This window comes from Colobus angolensis, unplaced genomic scaffold (genome assembly GCF_000951035.1).
Source record: "Colobus angolensis palliatus isolate OR3802 unplaced genomic scaffold, Cang.pa_1.0 Scaffold418, whole genome shotgun sequence".
Classification (NCBI taxonomy): Eukaryota; Metazoa; Chordata; class Mammalia; order Primates; family Cercopithecidae; genus Colobus; species Colobus angolensis.
Window position 1 is genome coordinate 417,030 of NW_012117577.1, and position 17,526 is coordinate 434,555.

The 17,526-nt window shown below is 48.4% G+C and overlaps 1 protein-coding gene across 1 annotated transcript in view; it reads left to right on the forward strand.

Moving 5' to 3' along the window:
• The first annotated feature begins 259 nt into the window (after positions 1–259).
• Positions 260–17,526, forward strand: part of SIM1 (single-minded family bHLH transcription factor 1) — a 74,547-nt gene continuing 57,280 nt past the window's right edge. Inside the window, exons 1-8 of the mRNA XM_011956431.1 lie at positions 260–575; positions 1,252–1,874; positions 11,328–11,410; positions 14,820–14,909; positions 15,457–15,565; positions 15,708–15,793; positions 16,478–16,677; positions 16,905–17,011. Of these exons, the coding sequence (XP_011811821.1) occupies positions 1,700–1,874; positions 11,328–11,410; positions 14,820–14,909; positions 15,457–15,565; positions 15,708–15,793; positions 16,478–16,677; positions 16,905–17,011 (850 nt within the window). The 5' untranslated portion in view covers positions 260–575; positions 1,252–1,699. The remainder of the gene's footprint in view (positions 576–1,251; positions 1,875–11,327; positions 11,411–14,819; positions 14,910–15,456; positions 15,566–15,707; positions 15,794–16,477; positions 16,678–16,904; positions 17,012–17,526) is intronic.

Sequence of the window (17,526 nt, forward strand, 5' to 3'; positions counted from 1 at the left end):
GCGAGCAGCGGCGGCAACCGGACAGCGCCGACCCCGCACCCGGGGCTCATTAGGAGCCCAGCGGCGGAGCGGATAGTAAGATCCAGACCCTGGAGCCTGGACGCGCGGAGGGCGGCACGGGGCCGACTCGTGTCACTCATCCCTGTTGGCCAATGAGCGCCTCGCCCCTGGCCGGGCCAGGCCAATGGGAGGCTAGGAGGCTTCTGAGTGGCATTGAGGGAGGGCGGGAGAGAGGCGGCCCGGGAGTGAAGTTGAAGCTAAACCCTTAAGCTATAAAGAAGTTACGGGGGGCAGTTTTCGGCCTCCAATTAGGAATAATAGTGAACTGGCTTCGTAGCAACTACGGAGGACCAGGATTCTAAAATCACCTCACTCTTCCCAAAGCTTGCATCCTCCTTTCTCTGCCACGCACCACTCCTCTAATTCATGATCCAGAAAAGGGAGCCGGGAATGCTCTGCTCCTCTCTGCTGGTGGGAAGCGGAGAGGCCGGCGGAGCCGCTGGGTTGGACGGTAGGCATGAGTACAATTAAGAGATGGGCGCCCCCGAACCCTCTGCCGCCTGTGGGGACTGAAGGTAGGTGAAGCAGAAGACACCCCGCGCCCTCCAGGCAACCCCGGAGCTCCGCGGCGGTGTGGGAGAGGCCGCGGCGCCTCCCACCCCCGGGGCGCCTGAGAGGGGCTGTTGCGAGCTCGCCACCTGTTAACCTGGCGCTGTCGGACCCCGCTTGTTGCCGCCCCTGCTGGGCAGCCAGAGCGCTGGGTCGCTTGGGAGTCCCGAGGGACTTGGTGTGTAAGTGTCACTTTTTGAGGAATCCCTCAGACTTGAGGCCCAAGTTAAAGAGGTAGCCAAGGTCCAGATCTGCCAAGGTCGGGAGCTGAAAGGCCCCCGCCGCGCCGTGGAGGAATTCTGAATTGTGAAAACCTGCTTTTGTGGGACATGCGCCCAACCTGGGCGCGGGCTCGGGGACTCGCAGCGGAAGGTCCCTTGCGGGTCTTCAAAAATATGCATTTTGTTGTTTGGGCAACTTCCCAGGGGTCTGGAGGATGTGGCTGGCGTGGGTGAGGGAATGCCAGCATTATTTGCAGGGGACCGTCTCGCTGCCGATTTATCCGGTTCTTTAAAAACAAACCCAAAACGCCCGGCTAGGCACGCTGAGTCCCTTTCCGGCGGTGTTTTTGGAATTGGGACGAGTGTGTGAGTGGTTGTGGAGCCGCGGATCTCTTATGCTCTGATGTTGTTGTCTTCACAGGGCCTTGAAAGAGTAGTCTGGAGTTCCTGCTCTTCCCAAAGGGGCTAGGAGATACCTTAAATGCCGCGAGACTGAAGAGCAAACGTCGGGGATTATTATGTCGATTTTCCGAGGACCAGCGTTCGCAGCCCGGAGTAGAAGAAAAGGCTGGCTCCTCAGGGGTCCCACCGGCATTTGATACGCCGGAGACCCCCAGGATTGCCCAAATTCCGTGGATCAGCAACTTTCCTATACTGCATCCCGCATTTTCAAAGAAAATATTTTCCTTTCACCCCCGCTGGTCTTTTACTGCCATCAATACACAGTTCTTGGTGCAAATACTTCAGCCTCTTTATTCAAAGTATGTTTTATGTTTCTGCCAAATATGATCTCTAATTGAAAGTTTATTTTTTGTTTTGGATGAATCTGCGGAGTTTACGTTGTAAGAAGAAAGGGGGAACAAGACACAATGAAAGAAAAGTCCAAAAATGCTGCCCGGACTAGGAGGGAGAAGGAAAACAGTGAATTCTATGAACTGGCTAAATTACTGCCTTTGCCTTCGGCTATCACCTCGCAGCTGGACAAAGCATCCATAATCAGACTCACCACCAGCTATCTCAAAATGAGAGTCGTGTTCCCAGAAGGTAAGTGACTTTGGCCAGATGGAATTTCAAATGCAGAAGAGGCAGGGGATTTGCCAGGCAATGAGCCGACACCAGTGACCAGAGAAATGCATACATATTTACATATATATTCTGCAAAGGGAAGTTTGGCTCGGCTACTTCACTAAGGTCCTCACTGAACTCAGAATTTCTGATGCTTTTTCTTTTTCGAGGCTCCCTCTACTTCCCCATCAATACTTTCTCTTCAGTCCGTCAGATATGTTTGGTTGGGAAGCAGCCCAACAGTCCTTTTGTCAACACTTCAGATACTAGGCTCAATTGAAAGTACTACTAATCCAAACATGACTTTCTTTTTACTCCTCTTGTTAGAATTTTGTCCAGTAAAAAGCCAGAGCACTGCCAAATTCTGTATTTTTTGCCAGGTGTAGATAGACCCATGTACCTGGAGCTAGATATGCCAGATAATAATTTCTCTATATGTCTAAAGTTTTGCAAATGGGTAACATGCATATTTGTGAACAAGTATGCTTGAATTTACTCAGGTTCTTAAATAAATTCTAAGCAAATTTATTCTGAGTTTTCAAGACATTCACAGATTCTAGAACTAACTCTGGAGCTTGATGATTTGCAACTGTGGGCTTGGTGTTATCTGCAAGATAATAGGCTAGTTCTAAAATACATAAGATTGAATTAAGATGGCTAGCCCGCTTAGAAAATATCTTCTGGGTGTCAGCTTGGCAAATGGATTCTGAGAAAATTGTCTCTTATAAGGCCTAGAAGTTAGAATAGCTGAGCTGTTGACATGGTTTAAAACTTGTATTTAGATTATCAAGATTCACTGTGTGAGGACAGTGCAGCTTTCATAGAACAGTGTCCTGTATAAAACCATTTATACTTATTAGAAAAGGACACTTTTCCATTTGCCCATCTTTTCCTTTACTTGCATTCAAATAATACAAACAGATTTTTTTTAAAAAAATCTTGGATATGTCTTTGCTGGCAGAAGGGGATTCAGAAATGTAAAAGAGGGATTACTAAACAAGCTAACAAACAAAAATCCAAAAGAAAGAATTCTGTTTATTTACAAATGAGAACTTCTGATTTGACCCCTGGAGGTGTTTGTTGTTGTTGATTTTAGATGTTTGGGGTTTGTGGTTTTCCATTAGATGAATGGATGGGCAGGAAACAGTCATTATTGGGTTTGCAGTTTCACTTTGCTTGATCATGACGTTAAAGTTATTATCTAAGTCAAAAAGCCTGCAAAACATGCTCCAAGCCAAAGGAAAACTTTCAAATTATAGTTCAGTTCTACCTTCAAACTACAAGTGATGTTTTAGTCGTTCCCTCCTAAAGCAGTTCCTTGAACAGTTCTTCTCTGACCCTGGAAACCGCGGGGAAAAAAGAAATGAAAGCCTAAAGTACCTGAAAAGTAAATAAATAAATAAATAAATAATTTAAAAAGAAGAAGAAGGGGAACTTATATACCAAAAACCACATTTCCCATTCACACTGTGCTATGAATTGTTGATGGGATAATGGCCATTATACCACACTGCCTTCTATTTAAAAAAGAGATCTCGTTGTCTTTTATACTGTCAGCGCCTACTTTATAAAAATAAAGCTATTGCGAACTCCGCTGGCCGCACTGTTCCTAACAGGATTATTAGCAGTGATTTGTCAGCCCCTGCGGTCTCAGTGGGCTCCCTTTCTGCGTGATTTCCAGCCGGTCTCGTCAATTATCTGTGCCGATGTCGCTCGCTGTTTGATCAGAAGCAGCATATGGTGTTGCTTGTGGGGCTGCGAGTAATCGCGGGAGGAGAATAGCAAGGCGGCGTTCTGGGGCGGGCACCGAGCCGGCCGGGAGAGCCCGGGGAGTCTCCCGGCCAGGGACGCTAGTCGGCTTGGTGCAGACCTGGGGCAGGCGCAGCTGGGAGGATATCGGGCTGTTTTCTGCTGTTGTTCGTGTTTTTGTTTTTAAAAGAGCAAGCCTTTTTGCTTAATTAAGTGCTAACTCTACACATTGTAAGTCGCGTTATAAATAAATAGGAACAAAAAGTAAACTCTCACAGCCAACCTCTCGTTATTTTTAAAGAGAGCGCCAATGAAGGCTTCCGCTGGAGTCCTTTTGGTGGCCAGGATGGTCCCCTCTGGCTACTTTAACAGCCACTGTGCTTTCTGCAGCCCCCTCACCTTCCCCCTCCCGAGCCCCGTACCCCTCCTTTCTCTCCCTTCTGTGGGTGAGTGTGAGTTTATGGGGAGGAGGAGGTGGACGATGTGTGAACTCTGGGCACATCATTTGTTTCTCCAGCTACTGTTGAGCTCATAACTCACCCTCAGCCTCCACCCAGTGAGCTAGACAGGGTCATCAGAACAGCTGGCTTCTAGGGATGAGGTTTTAATTTTGATGGTGGACAAGCTTCAAAAACCCAAAACCCAAACACAGCTCTTGAAAATATTAAACAACAATAACAACAACAACAACACCACAACAGCTTTCAAAGCAATAAAATAGTCACAATCGCAAGACCAGGCACAACCTGTAGGGGTGCCAAATTTAGGTTCAGTGTTGACTGAAGGCAGAGAGTGGACAAGATTGGGGTCCAAGGCAGTTGGAGGAACTGACCACTTTATATGGATGTAATCTTTTCTAGTGGTGTTAAATGGAATTTGTTGGAAGATGAAATTCATCTTTACATCTATCTTGAAGCCATCCTAGTACATAGTAGGTCCTCAACACGATTTTAAGGATGAGATTAAGATAGGTATAAATGTCTATCACAGGTAATATATGGATTTTGTAAGTTATATAATCTAAATAATTATTAATCTGGTGACATAGCTGTAGGTATAAAAATGCTGTAAAACTTCAGTTTTGTTCATATACTATTTCATCTCTAATACACTGTAATGCCAAAGTCTGTAAGTTAAATGAACAAAAATCGTTTCATAATTGTATTTGAAAGAATAAATATCCTTAAGTACACCTTAAATACAACTAATTCCCTTCCCTTCTCATTTGCCAAATACACTTTTTTGTTTTCCTCCCAAGTCTAGTAGCTTCCGTGTCTGGGGGCAAGTTTCAGCTTTTATTTGCCTGAGTAGATGAAGTTAAACTGTTTAGGTGAAAATGGGGGAGTGGGAGAACAGAGAAATGGATATGGGTACCTGAAATAATTAAGAATAAAGCATTAGGTTGGAGATTTCAGAGAAAAAGAAAATTAGGAAAGATAACTGAGAAATCACTAACACTTCATATCTCCCAATTAGTGACATATTATATTCCAAAGTAGCCTTGTGAAGAAAAAATCGAGGCACATGGAAATGTACCAATTTTTGGTATTATCACAGCGAGAGGGACAGGATCTATAAAATAGCATGACTTTATTTGTGTGCAAAATAGGACAAATTCAACTACAAAGAAATATATATTTGTTATCCACCTATAAAGCAATTTTGGCTGGGTGTGTAGTGGCTTTCATAATAAACTTTGAAAGGATCAGATATATTTTCTAATCTATAGTTATTCAAAATCTTGGTAACATCACATTGCCATTTCGTTGACAAGATGTCTTGGAAAAATAAAAATAATCACAGAGTTGAAATTAGTAACTACTCAGGAAAGATGGTCTCTACCACAGACAAGGGTGATTAAACAAACTTCCGCAGACGATTTCTATAATATTCACCTGAAGATTGAAATCCTTAATGGTATTTTATATATATATATATATTTTTTTTTTTTTTTTGAGGCAGAGAACTGAAAAAGAAAAGGAGGCCCCATTTCCCACGTGGGTCGGTGATTTAAGGCTGTTTTTCTTGCTTCTTGGGGAAATGATTGAGCATTAGGTTTCCATGTTTATTTTCTTACAGAAGTTTTTCTCATTTAAAGGCCTTTAAGCACAGTTTATGCTCCGTGCTGGTTTTCTGTGTTTAATTCCAGTTTTGATGTTGACTTAAAATGTGGAGTGCAGAACTAAACTCCGTGCAGAGCATTTGCAAGGCGGATTTATGTGCTAGAAATTGTAGATCAGATCAATAAAAAAGGATACTTTTTTCTTTTAAGGGAGAGATCACTAATAAAAACAACAACAACAAAAACAGGTATTATAAGCTATTGTGGGATGCTTTCAAGCAGGGTGCAGTCACTCATCTAATGATAAAACAAGGCTGAATTTCTAAAGGACAAATCTAATTTCTAGGGGAGTTGTTGTCCAGTTCTAAGAAATCTTGGCAGCTTCCAGCTTTTACACACCCAAATGTGGACACAGAATGAGAGCCCATAGATTCTCACCACATTTCTCCGTACCACCAGGTATTTCACGGGAAAATGAGGCTTGCATCTTGCTAACATCTAATGATTTTAATGGGCCACCCATTGCCAGTCTCTGATCCATGAAATTTTAAAATTTTGTGTGGAGGAAGGGGAACCTCAATTATTTAGAAGTGGTCCTGATACTCTGAAAGTGCTAAAACAGTGTCCACGGCAGAGTAAACTTCCTTCCGCAGGCAGCCCCACTGAATAGGCGGTTCCTGCACCTTGTCACTCGGCCTCTGCGGCTCGGGGCCGATATGGGACAATTATGTCCAGGCCCCCGTCGCGCCTCCCGCACCGTCCAAAGCACGCAGTCAGCCAGGTCTGCGCAATGTGTCCCATCCTCTGTCTGCGATGGCCCCAGCCAAAGGCCTAGCTCATGGTCTCAGCACAGAGTCTCCTCACTCCCCAGGCCGGCCCAGGTGCCACCCCCTGCCCGGATCAGAAGTCCCTCTGGAGCAGGTGTGTGCCAGCAACCCCTCCTGCCGTCCCGGCCACTGCTCCCGAAGGGCAAGCAGTCGTCTAAATCTTAGGTCCAGATCCAGTCTGTTTGGGCAGTTCCCGGGAAGGCGGGTTAGGTGCCATCGTCCGAGTCCCTGCGCCAAGTAGAACCGAAGTGGATTCGCCTGCGACTTTGGGCTTGGCCACGCCAGCGCGGGCCTCTAGGGAGGTGGCATCGCCAAAGCTGGGCCGCATTAGAAGACACGGAGTCCCAGGGTGACATCGGTTGACGTTTTTCGGCCGTCACTCAGGACTGTCTCGTGAACGCTGCATGAATTTCGCCCCCAATTTTAGTCTGACCGAACCCCGCCCTCCTTGGGTTTCTGCAGTCTTTTGGCGGCTGACTCCAATTCCGGCAGCCAGGTTGGCCCGCAGGCTCTATCCCTATGGGAAACCCAAATTCCAGGGCTGGAGCTCCGCGAAGGCGGGGAGAGAGAGAGAGAGAGAGAGAGAGAGTCAGCGCTGTGACCTTAGGCCTCCACCCCACATTTACAGTAACATTAGTGGATTCCCTGGGCGCGGCCGCGGTGTCTCTGAACCGGGATAGGCAGGCAGGAGAGATCAGGGCACTGCTGAGTGCAGGCACACACTGTGGGGTCCAGGCTGCTGAGTGCAATAAGACCTGGCCCGGCGCGCTCGACGATGCTCTCAGGTCAACCAAACAGGCCCCTTGGCCGTAGAAGGCCGCAGGCAGAGGGGGGCAGCAGCGCCAGAGGTGGGGTCGGGTGCGCCTTGGTGCGTGAAGCGGCCTCCTGCCAGTGACTGCTCCAGAAGCTTGGTTCGGGCTGGTAGCACCCATTTGCAGTCACTTTTTTTCTCTAAAGAGCCCGGCCGCGGAGGCGCCCGGAGGCTGAACACAAAGGCCACTCAACGCCTCAGCCCGGGGAAGACTTGGACAGTACGCATTTAGCGAGGATGCGCAGGCCCGGAAGGATACATGGGATTTGGGGTTTTCAGGATTACCCCCCACCCCCGGACCAGACTCTCCTACGCACTCTCAAGGGACACTCAGTTGGTTGAGACAAGTTGTTCAGGAACCGCAGTGGCCTCGGCCTCAGAGGGCTTTCCCCTCCTCAGTCACCAAGTCGTGGTCAGGTCATGAAACAGCGCCTCGGTCCACCCTCCTCCATTGCCTAAAAGGCACCTCAATTAGTTGGGGAGGTGAAGGTTCCTGGGAAGGACTGCAAGGAGGATACATTTCTATTGAGATGTAGCGTTTATTTATTAAAATAAAGAAAAAATTTAAAAGAACAGAACACACTCTTCTCTTCCTCCTTTTCCTGTCTGAGTGAAGGCGGTGATGATGCCGGGTCTGTAATCTATATTTTGTCAAGGGTATGAAATTCATTCCGAAGGAAAAGCTCTATCAATTTATTTTTGCTGCTTGCAATAACACAGCTGGATGATGCTTTGAGCTCATGCTAGACTGGGGCTCATCATTCATTCGCCAAGAACGGGCCTAAATGGTGCCTGTGGGATTAGGTCAATTTTAGTGGATCTACTTCGCCTCATTTGGTTACTAATTGGTTTCTTGTTTTATAAATCGAAATCTCATTTTCAGGAAATTACAAAACCCGTGCAGTCAGTCCATTGAGGTAATCCTTGGGTCAGGGGGTATTTAAATGGAAATGGCTCAACCGAGAACGGAGGGTAAAGCAACAGTGAAACTTGCCTGGGTTTCACAGGATATGTGAGCTAGCCCTTTAGATCCATAATAGATACATCCCTTCCAATGCTACTTATGTAAATATGATAAACCAGACTTTAAGGGAAGAGGGGGGCCTGGGAGAAGCAAAATTTATCAGCTAAGGTTAATGTGGCATATCTTGGAAATCTTCCAAAATAGATTCTGTTTTCCTTTGTCTTCGGCCACTTTAGCTGAGGAAAATCCTTTTGTCTAAAACCCGATTTAGTTATCGCCTCCCTCACAGAGCTCCTTTTCTCCTTTGCAAAACCCCGTTCCCTCGGCCTCACCGAATTACAAGAGAATCTTTAGATCTTGTTCCCACTGTAATCCCGCCGCAAAGGGAGCTGGTTTCCTCCTCATTTTAAACAGACAATCAAAGGATTTGCGAATTTTCTGCGGTAGGTCAAGTGCAGAAACGAAATCTCAGCTTACCCCCTGGCCAACTGAAATTGGGTTTGCCAGAGCGCGTCAACGAAGGCAGGAGGCGAGGGGGTCCAGGGAGGAGGCCTCTACCCCACTTCGAGACTTTAGGGAGGGGGGACCCCTTACTAGGACTTGGGGGAGGTTTCCTCGATATTAGATCGGGAAAGCCCGGCAGGTAGACGAGAGTAGCCAGTCCTTTATAAAACATTAACCCAGACACAATCGTGAGATTTCTACGGGTAACAGAAAGAAAAGGCAAACCTCTGGGAAAGCAAAAGGTTCCTTAAAAGGTGGCGGGGGTGGGGCAGGAGAGGGCGAGGAAGGCTCCTGTTAACCTGTGCGGGACGGGTTGTTTATTAACCAGTGGGGAAGTCTTATTTTCTCTAGTAGGCGCATACTAATGAGGCCGAAACCCGAAACAACAAACAGCCTAAGCTGGCACCGGGAGTTCAGAACGAGTATTTATCCCGAGCCCAGCCTGGGGGGATTTTCATATCATTCTAGTTGGGAGGCCGCTTTGGGTGTCTTCCAGCCCCTTTGGGAGACCCTCAAAATGTCAGTCTGAAGACGTTTTGGTGGCCTTCAGCGCAGGCTTCGTACTCTTCCGGGAGCCGCGCGAGACCTGTTCCCAGTCGCAACGCCGTCTCCACCCGCTCTGGGCTCGCCCGAGTGCCCCGGCCCTTCGTCCCCGCCAAACTTTGGGGTTTAAGGCCTCCGTAGGCCCCAGAGCGCCCAAGGGCCAGCGTCGCCAGCGTCCTCGGCTTTCCCGACAGGGTCCTTTCTCCTTTCCCCCGTGTGGCCTCCGCAGCCAATCCCTCCTGCCACTCCTTCTGAGTGGGTATGTCTGAGCCGGGATTTAAAAAGAAAAAAGCAGGTCGTGACAGAAACGAAGAATAGGTTGGCTGAAACTGGAAGAGCGATAAATGTGACAAGGCGAAGGGGTGTGTACAGGTGGCTGTGACGGGGGCCCTCCCAGAACGGTCCAGGAGGACCCCAGGGACCAGGGCAGTGGAGTCACTCCAGGGAGGAAAGCTGGGGCGGGCTAAAGAGTCGGGAGGAGTTGACCGGGAGCCAGAGAGGTAGAGGAGTCCCGGGTGCGGGCGGGGAGCATCAGTGTTTGCAGAGTGTTGGGGAAATCGTTAGATTTATTTAGATGTGCAAACACCCAGAAAGACCGGATTTGAGTTTAAGGGGCGCTCACGGTTCCTCATTACCAAGGCTTTGATCGCTTGCTTAGGAAGCAGCTCCTAGCCAAGACCTTTTAAAAATCCAACTCCATGTTTTATTTTGAAAGATCTGCCCCCAACCTCATATTACAAGGCGAGTGTTCATCATTGTGTACTTCTTGGTGATTTGCTCCTTAACGCAGTAAATCACCTTTCTGAGGGGTGGGGTGTGGGAGGTCATGTTAAACTTTGTTTAATGGTGTAAGAATAAAAAGATTTAACTATCTAGTTAAAATAATTTTAGCAGCAGCACTATTAAAAAGATAACACCCATAAATAGCTTAACACAGGCCTTCGAAAGTGTTTTTTTTTTTGCCTTTTTTTTTTTCTTTCCACAAAAGGGTACTCTAGCATACTCCATATTAAAGTTTTAAAAATCGGCCACAGGAGTCCTGAGCGTTTTAATTTTTTAGGCATCAACAGAGAAAGTTTGCAGCAAAGCCTCCAAAGATCTTAACGGGGAAACACCAAGGAGAGAAAGAGATGGTCTTTGTGAATAGAATACAGTACCTGGAACGTAGAAAAGTTGAATGAGTCTCAATTCGAGAAGAGAACGAAAATATTACAAAAAGGTTGTTAGCACCCCAAAGTAACTGACTTCAGAAAAAGCCCATGCGGGTTTTAGTGGTAGGGGAGGTGGGTAGGGGGCATGCGTTGTGTGTAAGGCAGAGGGCTAGGAGGGGAAAGGAATAGGAAGATGAGTTGAGCAGTGATGCTGGTAGACTTCAGGCTGGAAGTCATCCGCCAGGGAACTAATTTTTCCGAATGGGATTAAAGCCAGAGGCCAAGGGGAGGAGAGTGGCTGGAAGCCCCGCAGCCAATCAGAAAGCCCGCCAGGGACCGGTTGGACCTGGCCGGTCGTCTTAGGTCGCTGCAGGCTGGCAGTGGCTTTCGCTGGGTGTCGGGACAAGCTCGGCCCCCGGGAAAAGGATGACGATGAAAACTCTGGGCGAGAAGCAGAGTGCCCTTACCCCGTAAACAAACTAGTGAACCTACACGAAAGTTATCGGTGGGGTGCAATGTTGGAGGCTTTTTCCCAGCCTGGGCCACTTGGAGTCCTGCCAGGGGGCCCTTGGCCTGGGCCCAGCCCTCCCTGAGAAACCAGGTCTAGTTTAGAAGAGGAAATCTAACCTCTGCGGAGAAACTGAAAGGACGGACTGAAATGTACACTCTCCCATCCTCCGCTGTCCACATTGAGAGGGATCCCCTATGGTATCCAGTCAAAGGGCAGGTGCTCGCTGGGGTAATACAGTCGCGGGACTTGGTCCCAAACTGCCTGCCAGGTCCGGGTTCAGTGGCTACAGGATGTTTCTGTGTCTCCACAGGGCTCGGCGAGGCGTGGGGCCACTCGAGTCGGACCAGCCCCCTGGACAACGTTGGCCGAGAACTGGGCTCCCATCTGCTCCAGGTACAGGTGCAGGTCTTCCGGTGGCACATAAGCTTTGAGGGTCTGAGTGTCTGGCCCTGAGTTGGGCTTTTAGTTTCTCAGAAAAACAAAACAAAACCGAACAAACAAAAACAAAACAAAACAAAAAACAGGTATCTGTATTGCACGGGGCCCTCTCAGAGCCCAATAGCTGCTGCAAAGTAAAATTTTAGCTTTTGCAGATGATGCCTCAAGAGGTTGAGAGAGAGGTAAGGTAGACAAGTGAGAAGCTGGGTTTGGAAGGTAGCCCAACGAGGCCCCATCAGAGCGAACTAACCGAGGGAGGGGGCACCATTTGTCTCCATTGGGCTGAGGGAATTGGAACACCCCAGATCAGGCAGAAGAGGCAAGGCCACAGAACCATCCCAAATGAAGAATTTCCAAAGGAAATAACAGGAATCTGGTAAAAAGACCTCTCAGTGCTTTAAGCCCACACCTTTCCAATTCAGCTACATCTGCAACTGGTTTTATCTCCCTGTAGTGCCCAGGTTCCCTCTTCTCTTCCTATTCCCCTTCATTCCAAGCCAGCCCAGGCTGCGTGCAGGACTTTGCTTAAGCACATACACACCCCCAGATAATGAGTCTAACCAATGCTAGGCTCCCATTACCTTGTGGTATGTAGTACTCACAGTTTTAAATTGCTCTTTGCCTACTTAAGTCACAGAACAAATATTTTAAATTGCAAAACCCCGGTGGCATTTTTAGATTTTGCATTTGTCCCAACCCTGCAACATCATCATTATTATTATTCAAGCCCACTGGGAGCTACTTCCCCCAGGGGCCTTGAACCTAAGCAGCATTTGGGGAATTTAAGCAAGTTTTCCCTGTGGGCTGGCATAAGTGGCGTCTCTTGACAGGAGCTCCTTTTCCTACCACTACCCTATACCTTCCTCCTTCCAAGACACCAAGGAGATTTTAGTTTCATGGGACAAAGAAAGGGCTTGGGCAAGCATTCTCTCACTGACCTGGCCTTCATACCTTTGAATTTATCTAGAAAGGCACTTAACTCTAAGGCATCTTCTATCAAATTTCCCTGTGTCCTTCCCCTAATATTTTCATATTCCCAACTAATTTTCCTCAGAAACATAAACAAGAAAACAAAATCCAAACTGTCCTTGACACTTTCTAGCTCTTGCTAATTTATTTCCCCTTCTTCACCCCACATTTCTGGCAGGACTGACTTACATTCCCAATTTCAATGCCCCCCCAATTCATTCCCACATCCCTGCAGTTTGACATCTCTCCCACCCATCATGCTCTTCACTGGCTTCACCACATTTTGATAGCAAGAATTAGATGCTCATCTCTTATCCTGACAGAGCTCGCTCATTCCGCAAATTTAGGGGGGACAATTGCAGGTCAGATGGAAAGCCCTGCTCTCATGGAGTTTACATTCTAAGGAGAGCAGTTTTACAAGCCCACATAGGTACACTGTGTAGTGTACCAAGTGGTGGTATAGGTGCCATGGAGAAAAATAAAGAGGATAGGAAGAAAGAGTAGTGCCTTTTAAAATAAGAGATGGTTGTAGAGGGCCTCACTAAGAAGGTAACATTTGGACTAAGACTTGAAGGAGGTGACACTGATTATTTAACATTGTCTCCTTTCCTCAGTTTCTAAAATAGCACTATTTCCCAGATTCTTCTCTCTCTCTCTGCCTGCTCCCTTTTGATTTTGCCGCCACTGGTTGGCCTGCAAATTCTGTAATTTCCCCAAGGGTTTAGCTCTATTTCTCCTGTCACAGCTTCAAGGCTACCCAGGTAATCTCACTCAATACCAGCCTCTCAACTCCTTTCTCCATATGAAACCAACTGGTTTCTCTAGTCTAGACTCTCCTCCTGAACTCCAGATTTTTGTTTCCTACTGCAAACTGGACACATCTAAATGGAAATCTGCATACACTTGAAGTTTAGCATCTCCAAAACAAGGATGCACTATCTCCCTCCCCCAGAATTCTACTCATACAAAATCTCACTAAATCTTGGTTATTGATGCCACCTTCTGCTTAGTGCCTTCACTGAAACCTTGAAGTAAACCTCTCTCTGCCACCAATGAAATCCATATCCAGAAACATCTTTGAATTAGATTCTTGCCTTTCTATATTCCCCTTCTGACTGCCCCATTTCAGGCTTGACCATCTCTGCTGCAGCTGCCTTCTCTGATCTGCTCTTCCCCTCCACTTCCTCTTCAGATCACTGTCTTCATTCTGCCAAACAAAATAAAATTAAACAAATGCCACATCTAAGCATGCTATTCTTCTGCTTAGAAACCTCTGTTAGAACTCTAGTGCTTACGGAGCAACTCCGGGTTTCTCAAGTTGACATTTCAAGCTCCAAAATCTATTGCAGGTGTAGCTCCTTTGCCGTCTCTGGTTCACCAAATTCATCACTTCAGAATACACTAGGTTGGTCCTATCCCCAGACCCAGCAGACTTTGTCACTTCATTCCTTCTGCCTAGAATGTTCTTTCTCTCTTCTCCAGTCCAAGCTTCTGTTCAAGGTTCTGCTCAAACATCAGCTCCTCTAAGGCCTGATTGTCCCCCAGGCCTCTGGTCACTCAGGCTCTGGGCCGCTTGCCTATTCAGCACTGTCTGTTCAGCTGTGTTGTCATTATATCTGTCTTCAGGCCAGTTGCCCCTGCTGGACTTCCTGCTCCTTGAGAGCAGGGTCTGACTCATCTTGTGTCTGCCTGGACTAAGGCCTTATTCACAGAGATAGAGACTGTGAAAATCTTAAGACTTTCCTTCATGGAGAGCCTGTCAGTTTGATGTATCAGTGTAAACTTACACACACATACACCCTATGGCACTACTCTATGGACTTGCTCCTTGTTAAACCTCTCATCTCCTAAACGCCGCCTCTCCTGGACTCTTTCCAGTCACTGGCCAGCTTTCTTCTGCCTACAAACTTTAGACTGCCAGCCCTTCTGTATTGACCAACCAATGCCTACTACACGACTATTCCCAAACCCTGCTATTACTCTTTCCATTATAGAACACGTAGGCTGTGATTTTCCCCCCTAGAACTGTGTGTGTGTGTGTGTGTGTGTGTGTAAGAGAGAGAGAGAGAGAGAGAGAGAGAGAGACAGTGTGTGTGTGTTTTATGGATGTATTTTCTTTGTTCATTTCAGTGGATCTTGAGTCTTACAGGGCATTAGCCTTGTCCACCAATTACTCTGGATCTTTCCCACTGGGCTGCATGCCCCAGATGTTTACAAATTTAGAATGAACAAAAGGGGCTCATGTGGCTAGTTTTCTATGCCCTGTTTCCTGCCAGACCTGCTCCACTCCATCTCTCTACACTTTTGGCTGAAAGTCACTAACTTCTGTCCTCCTGCTCCCATTTCTCCAGATGGCCCAGAGGGCTCTCTATTCTCTCTGTTTCTGCCTCCCCAGACCCTGGATGGCTTCATCTTCGTGGTAGCCCCAGATGGGAAGATCATGTACATCTCAGAGACAGCCTCAGTCCACTTGGGTCTTTCTCAGGTAGGTGAGTGGTTCACATACCCCACCTGCAGTGTTTACAGCCAGGGCTGGGTTGGGGGTTGGGTGTGCTTCTCTAAACCTGGAGCTGGACATCTCACAGCTGGCAGGAAGACTCTTAAATGGGTCTCAGTCTCTCCATTTCTCCACTTCCCTTCTCCTTTACCTTCCACCCTAGGCCCAAACAATGGCTACTTTTTTGAGTCCCTGTGGTAAGCCAGAAAACATGAGAGGAGGTTACATACTTATTTCATGATATCTTTATCAGAACTTTGCCAGGGAGCTGCTGCTGCTGTTGCTACTACTACTATTACTGCTATTATTATTGTTATCATTATTACTGCTATTTTTATTATTATATAGACAAGGAAGTGGAATCTTAGATAGGCTGCAATAGGTAGCAAGAAGCAGAGCTGGCATTAGAACTCAGGGCCGAATCCAGAATTCTGGCTGCTGTCCTCATGGTCCTGCAGCTCCGGTGGCCTAATCTTTCAGTCCCTTCACCGGGCATTCCACCGCCACCGGGGCGGCGACATCCTCCTCTTTACAGGTAGAGCTGACCGGAAACAGCATTTATGAATACATTCACCCGGCAGACCACGACGAGATGACGGCGGTGCTCACCGCCCATCAGCCCTACCACTCTCACTTCGTGCAGGGTAAGGTAGACATGTGCCTGCGATGCTCAGGCCCATCGCGGTCCGCTTGTGATTTTCCCCCAATTAGTCGTGGCAAAGACGCTTGCCGTCCCACGCCGCCGGTATCACACGTCCTGAGCTTCCCTCCGTTCCTCTCTCCCAGAGTATGAGATCGAGCGCTCCTTCTTCCTGAGGATGAAATGCGTCTTGGCCAAGCGTAACGCCGGCCTCACCTGTGGCGGCTACAAGGTGCATAGCTGGAAGATCCGCTCCGGGTGGAGTCAGAGGGGGCAGGAAGCGAGGCGCGTGCGGGTGGGAGGAATGTCCCCACCCATAGGACTACCCGCGAGGGCGCCCCCAGCTTCAGTCGAGGAGCCGCAGGCCAGGACTCTCCACGAGGGCCGCGGAACTTTGTGAACACCTGGGGACTATGCTTAAAGACAAAGTCTAACTGGGTGCCAATACTGGATGGCCTTGGTGGCTATGAACTTGTGACCCGTAGAGATGGGCCTTAAGGGTTCGTAAGGCCTCTGAAGGGGCGGGTAACTTTGGTGGATCCCTAAGAGTTTATGCATAGCATTACATAAGAGGTTAGAAACCAGAGCTTTAGTTCGAAGATATGGGTCTCACTTTGAATGTCGTTGAACGTCATTAGCAGGTTTCAGGGCCCTACTTCGCTGTTCAGATGCGTTAGGGTTGGTGGGGCCAAGCCTCTACATTTTTTATGCGCTCCCAGGTGAGTTCAGTGTGGCTGTGCAGTCACTTTCTTAAGACACCTTAGAGTATCAATAACTTTGGATTCCTTAGTGCATGGGCGTGGTCAGCACAGCGTTCCCGGCTGAGTCGAGTTTCAACATGTTTCAACCCCTTCTCCACCTTTTGGGGGCTCTTCCTGACTGTGGCTGAGTCTCCCTCCCTCTCCCTCTGCCTCAGGTCATCCACTGCAGCGGCTACTTGAAGATCCGCCAGTACAGCCTGGACATGTCCCCCTTCGATGGCTGCTACCAAAACGTGGGCCTGGTGGCCGTGGGCCACTCGCTGCCTCCCAGCGCCGTCACGGAGATCAAGCTACACAGCAATATGTTTATGTTCCGCGCCAGCCTGGACATGAAGCTCATCTTTCTGGACTCCAGGTGGGTGGGCAGGGCCGGAAAGGGCTTCCCTTAGCCTGAGGGCGGCCCTGCTTAGTGACTGAGAGCTTTCCGTTTATCCTATGAGCCCATTTTGCAGATGAGGCGACTGAACCGTCCCTGGAAAGTCAGGGCGGACAGCTAGGTCTCAGAGGGCTGTCGAGGGTGTGTTTTGAGGGGTATCCCTGCACCCCCACCTGCACTCATCCTGCAGGGATTGCTCTCCTCAGGGTGGCGGAGCTGACGGGGTACGAACCTCAGGACCTGATTGAGAAGACCCTGTACCACCATGTGCACGGCTGCGACACCTTCCACCTGCGCTGCGCGCACCACTTGCGTAAGGGGCCACCCTGCCCCGTACCCAGGCAAACTTGGCGCTTCCCCTGGTTAGGGGGTGGGGGAGCCACGATTTAAGGGGACAGGTGGGAGCCCAGGGAGGTTGGTGGTGGTGTGTGAGGCCTCCTGAGGGGCTGCTCTGACACTGGGCCCACCTAATTCTCTTCTAACATCCGCGGGCCGCTAATACAGGCGGAAGAAGCATTTCTGGGAGAAATCCGTCCCCCTCCCCCCACGCGAAGGTATATTATTCTCCTATTGGTATTTTTTTTCCCATCTGCGAACCACACTAAAGATGAACAAAAACCAAGGCTGGAACTCACTTGCGTTGACTCGCCTGGCTTTTGATACAGCTTTGCTTTGCGCGTAATCTCCCGGGCAGGGAACGTAAGCTCTGGAGTTCAGCTGCCCAGAGCTTTACTTTCGTAGTTAGAAAAGCGAATCTGTAGGAAACCCCCCAACCATAAGTGTTCCCCCCTGTGCTAATGGTGAAGACATCTGGTCACCTCGGTATCA